Source organism: Notechis scutatus, chromosome 1 (genome assembly GCF_049901735.1).
Source record: "Notechis scutatus isolate UNSWTSFEM ecotype Mainland chromosome 1, rNotScu1.2, whole genome shotgun sequence".
Taxonomy (NCBI): Eukaryota; Metazoa; Chordata; class Lepidosauria; order Squamata; family Elapidae; genus Notechis; species Notechis scutatus.
The window spans coordinates 265,484,196-265,501,049 of NC_142009.1; the positions used below are offsets into that span (position 1 = coordinate 265,484,196).

Genomic DNA, 16,854 nt, shown 5'->3' on the forward strand with positions numbered 1-16,854 from the left:
TTAAATCTTATAAAGAATGTCTGTGGAGTCTCAGTCTCCAGGTCATAGCTGTCTCAAAGGTGCTTGTTCAAAAGGTAACTGGACTGTTTATTTCCTTGAGAAAGAAGAGGTTTTGCTTTTCATCCAAGAGTTGCATTAATTCTAGCAAGATGGTGGTGGTGGTTGGAAGGATCCAATGGTATGTTAACCATTAAGCAGACTAAGCACGTGCTTAGGGCACCAGGCCCAAAGGGGGCACCATAAAAACTTTTATGTAGTGTAAGCTTGGCTTCATTTGTACAGTACCAAGATTTGTCAGTGCTTAGAGCACCATGAGCCTTAATCCGCCACTGGAAGGATCATATTTCTTTTCAATCATCTGGTCATAAGCACTCTTCCTGAGAACTCTTGAGGCCATTTGGGTGCTCTCGGGGTCACTTGGATCAGAATGCAAATGGGTGTGGATCCTTTTGGAAAAGGAATTTAAGATAAAACAATTAGGAGAAATCAAACAATATTTTGGTTTAAAGATAGATAGAACTAGAGGAGGATACAAGATCTCACAGGCAGATAAAATTAACCAATTACTAAAAAGTTTTAAAATGGAACTTTGTAAACCGGCTAAAACACCAGGAGTTTAGCCATAGTGATGTTCAAAGTCCTGTTTTTGATAAGAACATTTATCAGTCCTTGATTGGTAGTTTATCTTATCTCAGTAATTGGTCAAGGCCAGATATTGCATACAGCAGTGGTCCCCAACCTTTTTTGTGCCAGGGACCAGTTTCACGCAGAAACACTTTTTCAAAGACCGGGGAGAGTCCGAGTTTGGTGGTTTGCTTGCAGACGTTTCATTATCTGACTAGGTAACATCTGATGTTGTTACCTAGTTGGGTAATAAAACGTCTGCCAGCAAACCACCAAGTTCAGGGAACGCCAATGCCTCCTCATTGCAACCCTGAGCGACAGATAGTCCCTGCAGGACGGCTGAGAAGCCCCTCTCGGCCCTGCCTTCATCAGCCCCATCCCTCAGGTGTCTCCCTCCCTCCCTCAGCCTCATCCCTCAGGTGTCTCCCTCCCTCCCTCAGCCTCACCCCTCAGGTGTCTGCCTCGTTCCTCTCTCAGTCGCTCTCTCGCTCCTCCACCAGCCCAGAAAGAAACTGCTTCAAAGAAGCCGGCAGGGTGGCTTTTCCTGTCAGTGCAGCTCTTCCGAAGCGCCCGTTCACCCCCACCCCGCCGCCCACGGTTCAATCCAGTGCTCCGTTCTGCCTGCCTGCCTTCGTTTCTGGTGGTTTCGGAGCGCAGCTCCTCCGAAGCGCCCGTTCACCCCTGCCCCGCCCCGCCGCCCGCGGTTCAATCCAGTGCTCCGTTCTGCCTGCCTGCCTGCCTTGGTTTCTGGTAGTTTCGGAGCAGCTTTGACTGAGTAAAAGAGGCGAATAGTTATTATTCTCAGCCGAAGCTGCTCCGAAACTACCAGAAACGAAGGCAGGCAGGCAGGCAGAACGGAGCACTGGATTGAACCTGGATTGATTGGCGGCGGGGTGGGGGTGAACGGGCGCTTTGGGGAAGCTGCGCCGACAGGAAAAGCCACCCTGCTGGCTCCTTTGAAGCAGTTTCTTCCTGGGCTGGTGGAGGAGCGAGAGAGCGACTGAGAGAGGAACGAGGCGGGAGGAAACCAAGCCGCTGAGCTGGAGAGCAGGACAGGCTTTGGTTGCTTCCTCCCTCCCCTTCTTTCATTTGTGTCCTTGATCCCTGATCCCAGCAGCATTCACCGAAGGGGAAGAAAGCCGCCATTTTTTATTTTATTTTCTTTGCGGCCCGGTACAGAGTGATCCACGGACCGGTACCGGTCCGCGGCCCGGTGGTTGGGGACCCCTGGCATACAGTGTTAATCAATTAGTGAGATTTAACGCTGAGCCAACTGAAAGGCACTGGCAAGCTGCTAAACATGTATTAAGATATCTGAAACAAACAATGCATTATGCATTGTATTTGGAGCCAAAAGATGAACTGAATTTGACTGCATATGCTGATGCAAGTTTTGCTACAGACATAAATACACGAAAATCTACATCAGGTACTGCTGTATTATTGGGAAAAGCATTGATTGGATGGAGATCTATTAGACAGAAACATCTAAGTTTGTCAACAATGGAGGCTGAATTCTCATGTTTGTCTTTATTATGTACAGATTTAGTTTTGTATAAGCAATTATTAATTGATATGGGAATTGATGTAAAAGATCCCATTGTTATTTACGAAGATAACCAATCAGCAATACAGATGGCTTCAAATATTGCTGTTAAAACAAGAACGAAACACACAGATTTAAGATATTTAAATGTGAGACAATGTGTGCAAAGTAAGATGATTAGGCTAGAATACTGTATATCAGAAAACAATATAGCAGATCATTTTACAAAGGCCCAAGGCTCTATAAAGCATAAGGCATGCTGTGAAGATTATGGACTTAGAATGTAAGGTTGTATATATTGTCTTACCCAAAAGGGGAAAACGTTAGGAATATGGGTCACCTAACAGCTATTTGGGTTAGAAATATATATAAACCAGGATAAACATTTTAAAACTGTATCTTTAAGAAAATGCAAAACTGTAATTAGGTGTGGTTTCTCAAACGGCCATAAGATGGAGTCAGAAACCTGGATTGTTTTAGTCTTAATCTCAGAAGAGAGTGTGTCTCCGTCTCTGTTTCCTTCTGTTAGAAAGTATTGCCGTTGCTCCATTTCTTCTAATTGACTGATATTACTGGATTTAATGTAAGTCTGATACTGAACTGTTTTTGACACTGGAATTTGATATTTGGATTATCCCTGGATTGAAAACTGACTGATTTAACTTGTGAATGACTTTGGATTGCTTATTTTGGACTTTGCTTAAACTTTCTGGAAGTAAAAACCTACATTTACTGTACAGTGTATCTGTGTACTTTGTGTGTATTATTCAAACACTTCTCTCAAATACATCTCCCTGTATGCGCTCATTCTCCTAACGGGGAATTACCTCAACAAGGACATTGTAGCAGATAATTTTGTGTGCTATGCTTAAATTTAACCTTAGGCGGCGTAGTTCAAGGTTGTCCAAGCCCAAAATCTTAAGCCTGGTGATACAGGGTATTCTATTGCGAGCAGAGAAGTGCAGTACTCTTCTAGTGAAATACTTCTGGACTTGCTCAATTGTATTAATGTCTGATATGCAGTGCAGATTCCAGACTGAAAAGCTGTATTTGAGTATTGGTCTAGCAAAAGTTTTGTGTGCTCTAGTTAGCAATTCGATATTTCCGGAGGAGAAGCTTTGTAAGATTAGAATTACAACTCTTAATGCCTTTTTGGCAATGCTGTTACAGTGAGCTCTGGTGCTTAGGTCATTTGATATGAGAACTCTAAGGTCCTTGACAGAGTGAGGATCATCAACAAGGTCATATCCGCCTAGTTTGTATTTGGTGTACTGATTTTTTTTTTACCAATGTGTAGAACAGAGCATTTGTTGGTCAAGATTTGCAGTTGCCAATTGTTTGACCATTTAGATACATAATCAAGGTCACTTTGAAGCACAGTAGCATTGTCGGTGGTGTTGAATAGTTTTACGTCACCTGCAAAGAGGACACAGTTGCTTGCAAGGTGATCGCAAAGGTCATTTATATAGAGTATAAAGAGTGTGGCCTTGGGGGACACCGCTGTTAACTGGAGCAGGGTTTCATATAGCACTCCCTATTTTTTACTATTTGTTGCCTGTTTGACAGGAACACAGTAATCCACTTATGAAGGGATCCGGAAATGCCGTAAGAGGTTAGTTTTAACAGTAGTTTGTCATGTACCACTAAATCAAAGGCTTTCCAGAAGTCTATATAAATTGCATTTATAGCTTTACCCTGGTCAAGTAGAGTAGTCCATATGTTTTTGCAGTGTAGGAGTTGAAGATTGCAGGACAATTTTTTCCTGAAACCAAATTGTTTTTTGGAGAGTAGGTTCTTTGACTCTAAGTGGGGTGATGAATTGGTTAATGATTGATTCCATGACTTTGCACGTGACACAACACAGTGAGATTGGTCTGTAGTTTTCAACCAGGCTGGGGTCATCTTTTTTGAAGATAGGTATGACTGTAGCTAAGGACCATAGGTTTGGTAAGGAGCTGGTTCTGAATGATATCTCATATATAATACTTTTAAGAAGTATGCATATAATCCATCAGGGCCAATAGATAGGGATGGTTTTAGGTTACGTAATGCCTTTTTTACATACTCTTCTGTAAAGTCAATATATAGTAGGTCATTACAGTTAGTTATGGTACGACTAGGAAGTGGAGCATGAACCATTGCTGTTTACAAAGACTGAACTGAAGAATGTGTTAAAGAGATTGGCCTTAAGGGCTTCATCGTTGCAGTCTTTCCCATTGGTCGTTTTAGGGGTGGGATGGTTCTTGAGACTTTAAGTTTGGTGTTTACAAAATTGTAGAAGGGGCGGTTGGATTTTGTATGTAGGAGGTTTTCCTCTTGCTTACAGTGGTAATTTGTGCATTCTGCCTTTATCTGTCGGCATCAGATGTTGTATTGGTTTTTAAAGTTTGCTACATAGCTAGTTTTGTTTTTACGCCATCGTGATTTTTTTTTAAATTGAAGTTTCTTTATTGTTATGGGTAATTTGTTTTTTTGGTTTGTTTTTGAGGGTTACTAATGGTACATATAGTTTAATGACTCTTTCAAGTTCAAACAAGAATGCATTATAATGGTCTTCTGTAGTATTACAACTAGAGAACAGAATGTGCCAATCAAGGGATGATAGGTCAGCATCTATGAGATCATAGTTGGCTTTTTTGAAGTTGTATTTTGGGGATCCATCATTATGATCCTCTTTGTGAGGGCGTAAATTGAGACAAAAGTCTATCATACTGTGGTCACTGTTTGAAAAGTGTTCTTGTATTTGTAGGCCATATATTGAGTTTGAGCTGTTGCAGAAGATAAGGTCGAGGCAGTTATTGAGTCTAGTGTTATTAGTTACTAATTGATCCAGTCCCAGTGTAGTAATGGCATTGTACAGGACTGCATGTATGGGTTCAGATGTACAGCACATTCATTTAGGGTCCAATTTATAAGAGGTAGATTGAGGTCACCCAGGAAAATAAGAGGGTGTGGGCAAGAGGCAGCCCACATTAGCAGTGAAGTTAGCTTGTTTGCATGAACAGGGGCTTTGTAGCATAGTAAGAAACGGATTGTGGTATTTGAGGACAGTACCAGGCCCAGATAAGATTCCCTTGCCGGCAAGTAGATCCATTGAGTCTGTGGGTGAGTTTTCCTGGACCTTGGCCATTTGGAAAAAAGGTTTTAAAGGGGTTTTGAGTGTTGAGCTCAAAGGCTGCCTGGAAAGAAGGTGAGTACCTATAAATTTTAATTTTAAAGCATAGAAAAGCATGGGAAATATGTGTATACCTGCATGTGTATGTGAGAGAGGGTCCTTCTCCCAAATACAACTGGATCTTGTTTCCTCTGTGCATTTCCTAACTGCAGAAAGATCAACAGTCTGGAGAGCATGGGGGGTTTGCCAGAGTACAGGACCTTTTGGTAGGGAAGGAAGAAGAGTGTGTGTGTGTGAATGGCTTCATCCTTGGACAGCAGCTGGATCTCATTTTTTTGTTTGACCTCTAGCCACACTCTTGCCTGTTGCTAGCTCCACAGAGCCATGACCGATAGGACAGGAAAAGCAAGGGGGGGCATCAGAGTGTGGGACCTACTGTATACAAGAGGGAAAGCCTAGTGGGCTGTGATTGAAGGGGGGGGAAGGAAATTTTGTTGTTTTAATTTTGTCCTGTGCCCAAAAGCAAAGCCTGATCCTGGAAGCACGGGAGGGGGGGGGGAGCAGAAGGAAGTGCCAGTACTACTGAGGAAGGTGTGGGTCCTCCTGGATCAGAAAGGGATCCAAAACCATGGCAGCTGAAGGGGCGTCTGTACTCCATAAGGGAACAGGAGTCCCCTCAGACACGTTTTTTGTCTGAAAACCATGGGAGGCTGAAGGTGTTTTTTTTTGTCGAATCTGACTGAGCCAAAGTGAGCCCCACATCTGAGAGGGAGCACGGGAAGCAACAGTTCAAAAGCGACAGGAAGAAACATGGTGGGATTCAGCCAGTTTGGGAGAACCGATTGTTAAATTATTTGAATCCCACCACTGGGCAGAACCCCCTTAGGAGATTTGCTCGAAGCATGGAACGAGTGGCAGATGCCAGTCCTGACTGGCATGAACTGGAAAAAAGGGGGAAAAATTGTAGGAAATGGGCTTTGCTGAGGGATAACACAGGAAGACAAACTTGGATAAATAAAATTATACTTAAAAGAAAAGGGCAATATATATAAAACAGGATCACATGGGGTTTTGTTTGTTTATCTCTTTCTCTGTCTTCTATGTAACCATGTGGTTTGTTCCTTAAGATTTGTGCCTTCCCTAATTTAACTGAGATTTATGGTGGGAATGATCAGTGTGTGTAAACCTAACAATTCTGTTTTCCTTTTCTGTTTTCTTTTCTTGACTTTGCATGTATATGTGTATGTAAGTCTTTGTGCTTACACAAAGGTACACAAGGTAATTGTAACTGTAAAATATCTCCAATTGAGGAAAAAAAAGGAAAAAATTAAATCGCTATAAATTATTAAAAGCCCTGAGAGAAAACGTATTCTCCTGGTCTAGCCTGGTCTAGCCTGGCTAGCTGGACAGAGTGAAGAACACAGTTTTCTTTCCTCTCTGAGCTTTTAAGAAAAGCCCAAGGTTATTAGCAAATGTTTTAAGTTCATTTACAAGAAAAGTTTCATCCTTGCATTTACTGTGTGTTTAAATGATTTTACCTGTTCATTTTTTCCCCTAAAGCATGTGAATCTATTTTTTTCCCTTTCTCATCTATTTTGTCTCCATTTTGTTGAAACTAATTTATCTGTTTAGTAACTGCAACAATGTGTTGTTTTTCCCCCTCAAACCTGCCTGCAAGCTATCTACCCCCCCTCCCACCAACTCTTATCCTGCAAACAAGGCCTTTCCTGGTAAGATTACCTAGCAAAGGGGGGAGGAGACCTTGTTCTTCTGTTTTTCAGCCCTACAACATGTGGAAACAGATACTGCCCCCAGAGGAGATATTCCATTCATTGGAGCCAAAGAATTGGGTTTGGATCCAGTCCTCCACTGAAAGTTATTACAGCAACCAGAGTGGAGCAGATCTTCCCAAGCCTGACTGACCACCCATACCACCAGGCCAAGCCAAAGACACGAAAGAGAGGACCCTGAGATGGACCAGTAAAATACTAAAAAACTCTTTTCAATCCCCAGAAGACAGAAAGATTATGGGGGGAGGGTGGAAATTCATTGTAATGTTTTCTTTCTTGTATCATTTATATTGTAATCAGTCTAATGTACTCATGTAAGGATTGTATTTAGGAGTGGCTGGCTTAGAAAGTTCTGAACACCTTGGACTTCTGTCTGGTGGGAGGGAAAATTGACCATGTTTGTATTACTTGTATTGTAAAAATAGCTGCATACACAAGCACACACAGAGAGACACCCCATTCAGAATTAGACAGAGGTTACCCCCTTCACCTACCTCCACACAAAGCTGCTGCTAGCTTCCTTTTTTAATGTGTTTTTTTGTTTTGTTTTTTGTTTGCTGCTCTGTGCCATTAAGGCCCAAGCAGTCATATCTCCCTGCTAATTCCATGTGGGAAGGGGGCATCCCCCTCAGGCAATTCCCTCACTTGAAGAAATAGTAGAAAAGAGATCTCCAAACTTCAAGCCCTGACTGTGACTCATAAATGATGCTGATCAGTTGCCCAGTAAAGCAGGATATGTTGCACTGGTCTCACGAGTAGATGTCCCAGGGCTCATTGTTTGTAATTTTAAAAATACTAAATAGCCTGGATAGCACACTTGCTAACCTCAGTTTGGCTCACAAACCCTGGAAGCTAAGAGCTAGGTAGGTTTAGTAATCATCTCTTGGAAATGGGCAGCCTGTAATTTAAAGGCAAACCATGGCTGTGAAGAATGTAGGGGCTTATGCTTACAACCTGACTGTAAGCTCACAAAAAAGTACATCAAACATCTGAAAATTAATTGACATGAAAAATTGGATACTGTAAAAAAAAATCCAGAACTTTTCCCAAGCTGCTAGACCTTCATGGTTGAAAGCTTTTGGGAGCCACTGAAGGAATCCTTTTCTGTTGCCTCTTTATCAATGCCTCCCCCTTTGCATCAGAAAAATTAAAAGCACCCATCAAGTCTTCCTGATCTAATCACCTTTTAATCTTTTGTCAAAATATGTGTATCCCACTCATGTGTTTTGAAAAAAAATGAGGGATTGTAGGAAGTTAGCACCCACCCCTCTCCTAGAAAAATGAAATATTAAAAAGGCAGAATATTTCCCCTAAAAAGAATAGAAACTCAGAAGCAGAAACTCACCTCAGAAGCAGCTCACCCCCATTTTTGTTAATGTGCGGGCCATTAAAGCCTGGGCCAGAATATTCTACATAACAAAGCCCTCTGCCCATCTCACCACCTGGCCTGGGAAGATTGCATCAGCCAGCAATCAGGTGAAGCCATGTGGTCCAGACAAAGCCTACAAAGTTAGCTGAGACCCCTGCCCCTGGGAGTCTGACAGCCAATGGCATACATTTCTTGCACAGGAGCAGGAAACACTAAGGTGGGGCCCAACAGAGGGTATATAACTAAGGGACTCAGCATTTCAGCCCTTTTCCCTTCTTTCAAGGCATGTGATCCTGTCCACCATTAAACCATCTTTCCAAGCAGTCACCATGTTTCCAATGTCTTTCTTCCCCACTTAGAACTGAACCCAGAAGGATATTTCTTCCAACAACTCCATAAAGGTTGTGACAGCAATAGAAGTAATGAAGCAGCAGCTAAGCAAACTACTAGTCTGAATTGTGCTTTGGAAATTGTGTAATGTATGCTCTGAAATTGAACAAATGAATGAGACCTAGCTGTTCTCTACAAAATCCACTCTGAACTTACCACACTAAGCCTGGAATGAAAAGGCAGAGTAACTTATTTGTTTCGAAGAGGAGGATATGGAATAAAGAAAGAAAATTGGCTCCAACAGTTTTAGGAGACTACATAGTTTTGTTTACCCAGAACATAGGGGCATGCATAAGCGCACAATCGTACCTACCATCCCTGTCCTATTGTCCCCAATTATTAGTTCCTATTTCTTGTATTTAAACTTATGTTTATTCTTGTTTCTGTTATATTGTAAGCTTTTGACAAATACATAAACAATAAAAATAAAACATTCCCAAGGCAGTAATCAATACTGTATTAACTCCAAATATTATTTGGGCTAAACACTGAATCCAGGCATACTAGATGACTGGTATGCTCCCAGGAGGCTGCAGGGAAGCCTCCTAGGCCCAGAACGGGGCCTAGCAAACCTCCCTGGAGCCTCCTAGGAGCAAAAGTAGGGTGTGGTGGTGGGGGTGTTTTTGGCCTAGCAAGCCTCCCTGGAGAGCAAAAACGGGGTGGGGGAGTGGTGCCAGACCCCCCCGTACCCCAATTTTGGCCTAGCAAGCCTTCCTGGAACCTTTTGGGAACAAAAATGGGGGGGGGCACCAGACTCACCCAACACCCCATTTTTGCTCCCAGGAGGCACTTACCTGGGAGCCAGATGGGCCTTGTGGGGACTCCTGGGAGGGGAGGTTTGGAGTGGATGGGGCCAGCTGTTCTTCAGAACTATTGGTTTGCTGAACTGGATGTAAAATTAACATCTGATTTGCGCGAACTGGCCCAAACCAGTAGAATCCCACCCCTGGTCTGTCTCTTGTAAATGAAGGTTTCTCTCCTGGGATTGCTTCTTAGCAAGAATCGTTTTAGGGCTGCTTCTGCGAGGTTAGTCAACAGGTTGTTACATTCAATCAAATAAGTCCCAATTAAGGGCATTTCACAATTCCAGGTCTTGGTCACATTATTAATGTTTTCAGTATGTTACAAATTAGAAATAAGTTGGATTGTAATAGTGACTAGTGGGAAATAGTACTAAATCATTCTCAGTGGAGTTGGTTCAGTTGTTATTGGCTTCCAGGACATTATTTGATAAAATGTTGGGCATTTCAAAGGCATGAAAAAGTTATCACAAGTTCACCAAAATTCAGGACCAAAAAATTCAACCAAGCTTAGAGGCTAAGCAGGTAAAGTTATCTCTGGTTCTGTGAAAGAGAAACACAGAAGCCTATTGCCCATTCTTCTGGAATGGTAGTCCCAAATATTTCCATTGTATGAAGCTAAAATTGGGCTAGTTGTTTTTTGAGAAAAACAAGTGTATTGTAAGTGGCTGGCTCAGGCGTTTACCATAGAAGGTGACTATAGACAACCATCTTTGTACACAAATCTGAAAAAAATCTTTTTAATGCTGTCCCTTTGGTTATATAAAGTAGAAAGCAATAACAATGCATTTGCTTTCAATTACTAAATCATTTTTCCTGGTTTACTTATTGAAAGTGTTAAGTCTTTTTATGGTGTTTTCCCTTGTGTTACACATCAGGTACATAACTGTTGTACTTGCAAGATGATGTAATCACATATTTACTGTGTTTGCATCCTTGGTGTGATTGCATGCTTCCTGTTATTCCATCATTGCATTTTTCAGGCCACTGCAGTTTGTTACAGATGCCACATCTTGGCTTCTTTAGTGTTTCTTCTCTAATTAATTGCAATTTTTAAAATCATTGGACTTACTGGACAATCTTTTTTAAAAATAAATGCATAACACTGCAAAATAAGTTTAAAGCCTTTTAAAAAAATAAATGAATCCCATTTTTTTCATGGTTTTAGGAGGAAAATATTGTCTAACTTCCTGGCTGAAACTCAATCTAGCAAAGTCCACCCATATGCTCAACTACATATGGCTACATAGGAATCCTTACTGCATTTAAAAAAAAAAACCATTTTGAGCAGATGATTGCTTTCTGACAATGTACATTTCTCTCATATACCCACTTGTGATGTCTCCCTTGGTTGACTCCCCAGATTCCTCCTCTGATGTCAGCTCAGGGGAGGATGAGTCCATTCCTGACACGTCAGAAACAGAGTTGATTGATTGTCTCTGAACAGCCATTCGGAAGAGACTTTAGTTGGAGAAAGCTTGCAGTGGCAGATTGTCAACGAAGAGGAAAAAGAACTGCCTTTCCCACCTGATCCAAAAACATGAAGGACAGAGAAAAGGCAGGAGCAGCGGAAGTCAGCCAGACAGGAGTTCACAGGGGTTCAGGGGAGTCCCTACCTAAGATTCTGTGCAGTTCGGAGAACTCCCAAATCCCATTCCTGGCTTGCCCCCGCCCATGCATAATAATGCAAACAACTAATTTATTTGCTGTTTCCTCAGCACAACATAAATCCTTGCTTTATTCTTAAGCAACTGAATTCCTGCTTGCAAGTAAACAGAGGAAAATGAAGTTGGTTGTGAAATCTGTCAAACCTGCTGCTCCATTTTATTATATATAAATCTATGGGTTAACTGCAAAAAAAAAGTATATGAAGGGAGGTGTATCTATTTAGAGTAAGATTTTTAAAATATATAGTCAGGAACAATTGTACAGGAGAAGAGCCATGGTGTAGCAGTGATTAGAATGCAGTATTGCAGGCTAACTCTGTCCACAGCCAGGGGTTCGATCCTTGTTGTAATGACGAGGCAGTCGAGGTGTTTGATCATGATCAACTGATTCATGGTGAACTTTATTGGAATCTAGTCTTGCATTTATACACATTTTTAGTAATCCTCTAACATTGGTTAACTTTGGTTTCTGCTTGACTTTCGTTATTGTTCGGCATAGTAACTAACACAATTAATGATCTCTAGTCAAAGTCCAACATAAGTTTACTTCCTCTCTCTAATCCTCCTTTAGATGAGTAACTTTGTTTGCCTGAGTTGTATTTGCTTGGAAACATTCTTTTCTCTGAGGTTTGCCATCCAAGATAAGGACATTCCTGCAATTACAACTCTACATATCCTCATTTTTTATTTTAAATGGAGGATTCAAAGATTTATGAATGTATCGCAATTGTAAAGGAGTAAGAGAGGGGGAAGTAGGATGAAACAATGCAAATAAATTTGGAATACATTGAATAAAACAACAGGTTACAATTAGTACAATAATAATAATTATAGCATAAAAGAAAAACTGTCTGAGCCAAGACCAATCAGGGAGCCAATTGGTTAGCCACTCAAAAGGTGAGTACTGAGCATGGATATTATTTTGAATGTATGATTGTAAATTGGCAAGCTCATCCTCAATAGTTTTATTCAAAGAATGAAAAATTCTGAGGATGAACATTAGTAGCATATTTATATTAGATTGATCAGAGGCATTAAAAATAGGAAAATTGTCAGGATACATATCAGGAGCTATATTAATTTCATACAAAGAAGAATTAAAGGTACCTGACAACCAATAGTAGTTAGAACAATAACTATAATTCCCTAGCTTTTTTAATATGTGCTGAGCAGTATCATAATCAGACCAATTATGAAGCCAAGTGTGTTTAGCGTGACAACAGAAACACAGACCCCTTGTAAATTGACTAACTTTCAAGTAACGCCAACGGACAGAATTCAATTGCATAGGGGGTTTAGAAAATAGCCAGGAGTGTGAAATAGATTGTAGTTGTGAGACAATAAATATAGAAGACATGATCAAGTTAGGGGTAAAAGAAATTTGACCAAATGCCATTGGGGGCTCATAGTATAAAGTAATATTTGTGCCATGGGTCATAAACATGTATTGGGCATGACGAACCCACAAATTAGGGTTAAGACGAACCACAGAAGTGTCATTTTGAGCAGAAACACCATTAACCATAAACAAGAAAATACAAAGTAAAATTGTAACAGAATTAGCAGTAATAATAGCAAAAACAGCAGCAACAAGATTTTCAGGAGTCTGAGGTAATGAGGCCTGTTGCAGTTGTTGTTGAGCTTGATATGTAGTAGATTTAACCTGGCCCCAAGTGATGGGTTGCGGGCGCCTCAACCTTGGAAGCTGGACTTCTGTGTTCAGATGAAGATTGAAATGCGGAATCGGGTTGTGAAGGCCCTGATGCCATGCCATGATACGGATAAACACAGCGCGCTGGAACCCACACTGCTTGTCCAGTAGAAGGATCTTCCACGGCAGTGTAACCACAACCCCAGGTGATCAGCAGTGTAGGGCCTTTCCAGGTTGGATCTGGAGCTTGGCGATACTTTACCAAAGGCCTTGCTAAAGATTCAGTAGTTCAAATAGTTCGAAAATGTAAATTAACAGGTGAGTCTGCAAGAGAATCTAAAAAGGTTAAATAATTCCAAGTATATAATGCTACAGCAATGAGATTTTGAATGTTTCGCAGATGGTAAGGGCCAGACTCAGTTTGTAATTGTTTTTGAAGCAATGCCTTAAAAGTATGATGAGCTCGCTCAACTATAGCTTGACCCTGAGAGTTGTAAGGAATTCCATGCACTAAAGTAATATTCCATTTCTGACAAAAGGTTTGAAATTCCTTACTAATATAAGCTGGGACATTATCAGTTTTCAACTGAGAAGGCCAAACCATTACAGCAAAAGAGAATAGGCAATGAGAAATAACATCTGAAGTACGTTCATGTTTTAAAACAGTAACCCAAAGGAAATGTGAATGAGTGTCAATAGACGTATGAAGATAACAGTATGGCTTAAAGGTTGAAAATTGAGTTACATCCATTTGCCAAATTTGATTAGCTTGGGTTCCTCGTGGGTTGACACCCACTGGAAAGGGAACTGCCAGTTGCTGACAAGCTGGACAAGCATGGACAATATCCCGGGCTTGAGATAATGACATTTTAAATTGCTTTGCAAGCGATTTAGCATTTTGATGAAAATAAGAATGGCTATCAACAGGATCAACAAACAAAGACACAACATCCTTTAAGGATTCATCTGCCTTCTGATTTCCTTCAGTCAAGGCATTAGTAAAGGGAGTATGACTCCGAATGTGTTCTACATACAAAGAATACAAGCGAGTTTCCAAACTATTCTTTAAAGATAAAAACAAGGATAACAAATTCTTATCCAAAGAGAGAGCACAATAAGAAAAAAGAAGAGATTACATAGCTAAATACACATATTGAGTATCAACGATCAAGTTAATAGATTGGTCATTGAACAATTGTAAAGCTAAAATCACAGCAGCCAGCTCAGCACGTTGAGCTGAAATCTGCGTGGCAGTAAATTTAGAATACCATTGTTGTTGAATCTGCCAGACAACCACACCCCTTGTAGGTGAGCCATCAGTAAAAACTTTAAGAGCTTTAGAAATAGGATTTAACACAAAAATGGAAGAAAATACCAGATTTAAAGTAGTAGTAACCACTATTCTAGGATCCTTGGGTAAAGAATACAAGTTTCCCACATATTGAGAAAAGGCTATCTGATATGATTCTGAAATCATCATCAAATGCTCATGTTCAACTTTTGTACGAGTGAAAGCTATGCTAATGAGATCCTGTCCTGTAAGATGTAAGGCTCGTTTACGACCTTTAATAATCAAATCCTCTAATGCTGATTGATAAGGATAAATGTTTCTAGGCGGAGTAGCTGACAAATTAATCCATTCATGAATGTTGACTGCTTGTGGAGAGGCATTAGAATAAAGACATCCCGTGGGTAAGGGTGCAGTAGAAAGAATAGCTAAACAAAGTCCTATTGTTAAGGATGTTATCCTGTCCACATATCAATGCTTAAACTTATTCAATATTTCTTGAAGGCATGTTCTTTGAAGATCAGTTAATACAACTAGATCTCCTGGAGATTTTGCTCCCTTCAAAGACTGAAATAAGGGCAACATATCACCAGTTGTAATGTAGAAGAATGGGCGTGCCAAGTAATTTTTGCCATTGTACTAAGGCAGGGGTCCCCAACCACTGGTCCCCGGACTGGTACCGGTCCGTGGAACATTTTCTACCGGGCCGCCGGTTTGCTGGGCGCCGCCATCTTGTTTCGATGAGAAAGTTTTTTTTAAAGACTCCAATTTTTCTTCTTTCCTTTCTCCCAAAATGAAAATACGAAAAATGAACTGCATAAAGTTCTGCTACAGCAGGCATTCGTTCCCCCAAAAAGGAACTCACAAATTACAGAACAAAAAAAAAAAGAGAGGTAGGACCAGGATATAGGCAGACGCAAAACTTTATATGCAAAAAATAGCCAATCTGGGCGGTTAGCCCTGAGGGAAGTGTGGGGGGGGCGGGGAATGGTAACAGCCGGCATGCATTTTTCAAAAGAACCACACAGGCTGCTGAGCCCTGGACAGAAAGAGTGAGCCGAGTAACATTTTGTTGCTTCCTGATTGACTAATTTCAAGCTCCCGGCTGCACTAATCGGGCAGGGCCGTGTCGCTCACGTGACCTCCAGGCACGAGATTAAATTCAAACAGCCGTGTAGGAGGATATCAGGGAGTTGGTTGCACCGCTTCTGCGGGAGAATCTTTTCATTGCAAGGCAAGCGGGTGGGTAAGCGCCGTGAGGTGGGGGGGTCAGATGGGGTGCCGCTGTTAAAAAAAAAACCAGTGAAAACAAATTTAATTTGGATTTAGTGGAAGGACAAGTTTTCCACTTTGTTGGATGGGTTCTAGTTGAACAAATGAAGCCAAAAAAGGGGGCTCTTGCTTTGGGGTCTCTCGGCTCGCCTTGCCTTGTCATGTGTGCTGATGCCGGTACCGGGCCGCGGATCATTTTGTGATGCCGGTACCGGGCCGTGGCACAAAAAAGGTTGGGGGCCACTGTACTAAGGTATATGATTTCTGTACTTGTAATTCAGGAAGAATTGGAATGGAGCAATTATGCAACATTCTATGTCCTAAGTAGGTATAAGGTTCTACCTTTTGAATTTTGTCTGAGGCTATATACAATCCCTGTTGTGCCACAATATCCATTAACTCTTTTAACAATTTAGATTCATCAAAATCTGGGGCTGCTATCAATATATCATCCATATAATGATAGACTAAATAGGAAGGAAATTTATTCCTAAAGGGTTGAAGAGCATTATCCACGAAATATTGACAAAGTGTAGGGGAATTAAGCATTCCCTGAGGCAACACGCACCAATGATATCGTTTTGTGGGCATGCTATTATTAAAAACTTGAACAGTAAATGCAAATTTTTCTTTGTCTTGAGGCTGCAAAGGTATAGTAAAAAAGCAGTCTTTAAGATCAACTACCAATAATTTATAAAAATTAGGAATTAAGTTAGGATTTGGTAGACCACATTGTAAGGGACCTATGGGTTGGATACATTTATTAATTTCTCGTAAATCCTGCAAGAGGCGAAATTTCCCATTTTTCTTTTTTTATAACAAAAACAGGAGTATTCCAAAGACTAGTAGAAGGTTCTATATGACCAGCAGCCAATTGTTCTTGAACCAATTGTTGTAAAGCAGCAAGTTTTTCCCTTGATAATGGTCATTGTTCCACCCAAACCGGCGTAGAACAGAGCAATTTAAGAGGAAGAGCCATCATCAAGAATCAAATGAGCATTAAGAAGAGAAAGGATATCACAGCCCCAAATATTAGTATGAAAATCTAGAATGTATGGTTGTAGGAAAAAAGACTTACCAGCAGATGTTGTAACATTAATTTCTTGAACACTCTGCCAAGCAGCTGTAGAACCTCCTATTCCCCACAATGAAGAAACTGTCATTTTTGCCACTGTACTGGCCATTGTAAAGAGATGACAGTAAAATCGGCTCCAGTATCCAATAACCCTTGAAATGGTTGTTTATTAAGGAGGAATGTTAACAAAGGACGAGAGGAGTTCAGCTGATGAAGTAAACCTACAGATAAAGAAGTTGATCCAAATCCTGCATCCACACGATTACC

General features: G+C 40.9%; 1 protein-coding gene and 1 long non-coding RNA gene across 2 annotated transcripts; one reads left to right on the forward strand and one right to left on the reverse strand.

The window, feature by feature from the left end:
• Positions 1–1,889: 1,889 nt before the first annotated feature.
• On the forward strand, positions 1,890–8,771 carry LOC148133355 (uncharacterized). Its single transcript, XR_015746692.1, has 2 exons — positions 1,890–2,061; positions 3,959–8,771. It is a non-coding gene; the product is annotated as an uncharacterized LOC148133355 (long non-coding RNA).
• A 2,977-nt stretch (positions 8,772–11,748) lies between these two features.
• Positions 11,749–16,680, reverse strand: LOC148133356 (uncharacterized). Its single transcript, XM_087951261.1, has 2 exons — positions 16,591–16,680; positions 11,749–13,225 (listed from the first exon to the last, which is right to left on the reverse strand). Exon 2 carries the CDS (start codon positions 13,073–13,075, stop codon positions 11,969–11,971), a length of 1,107 nt encoding a protein of 368 aa, XP_087807387.1. The 5' UTR covers positions 13,076–13,225; positions 16,591–16,680; the 3' UTR covers positions 11,749–11,968.
• Between the last annotated feature and the right edge of the window lie 174 nt (positions 16,681–16,854).

Excerpts from the sequence above, each read along its gene's own strand:
- LOC148133356 (XM_087951261.1), bottom strand. The coding sequence starts at position 13,075 with ATGGCATGGCATCAGGGCCTTCACAACCCGATTCCGCATTTCAATCTT.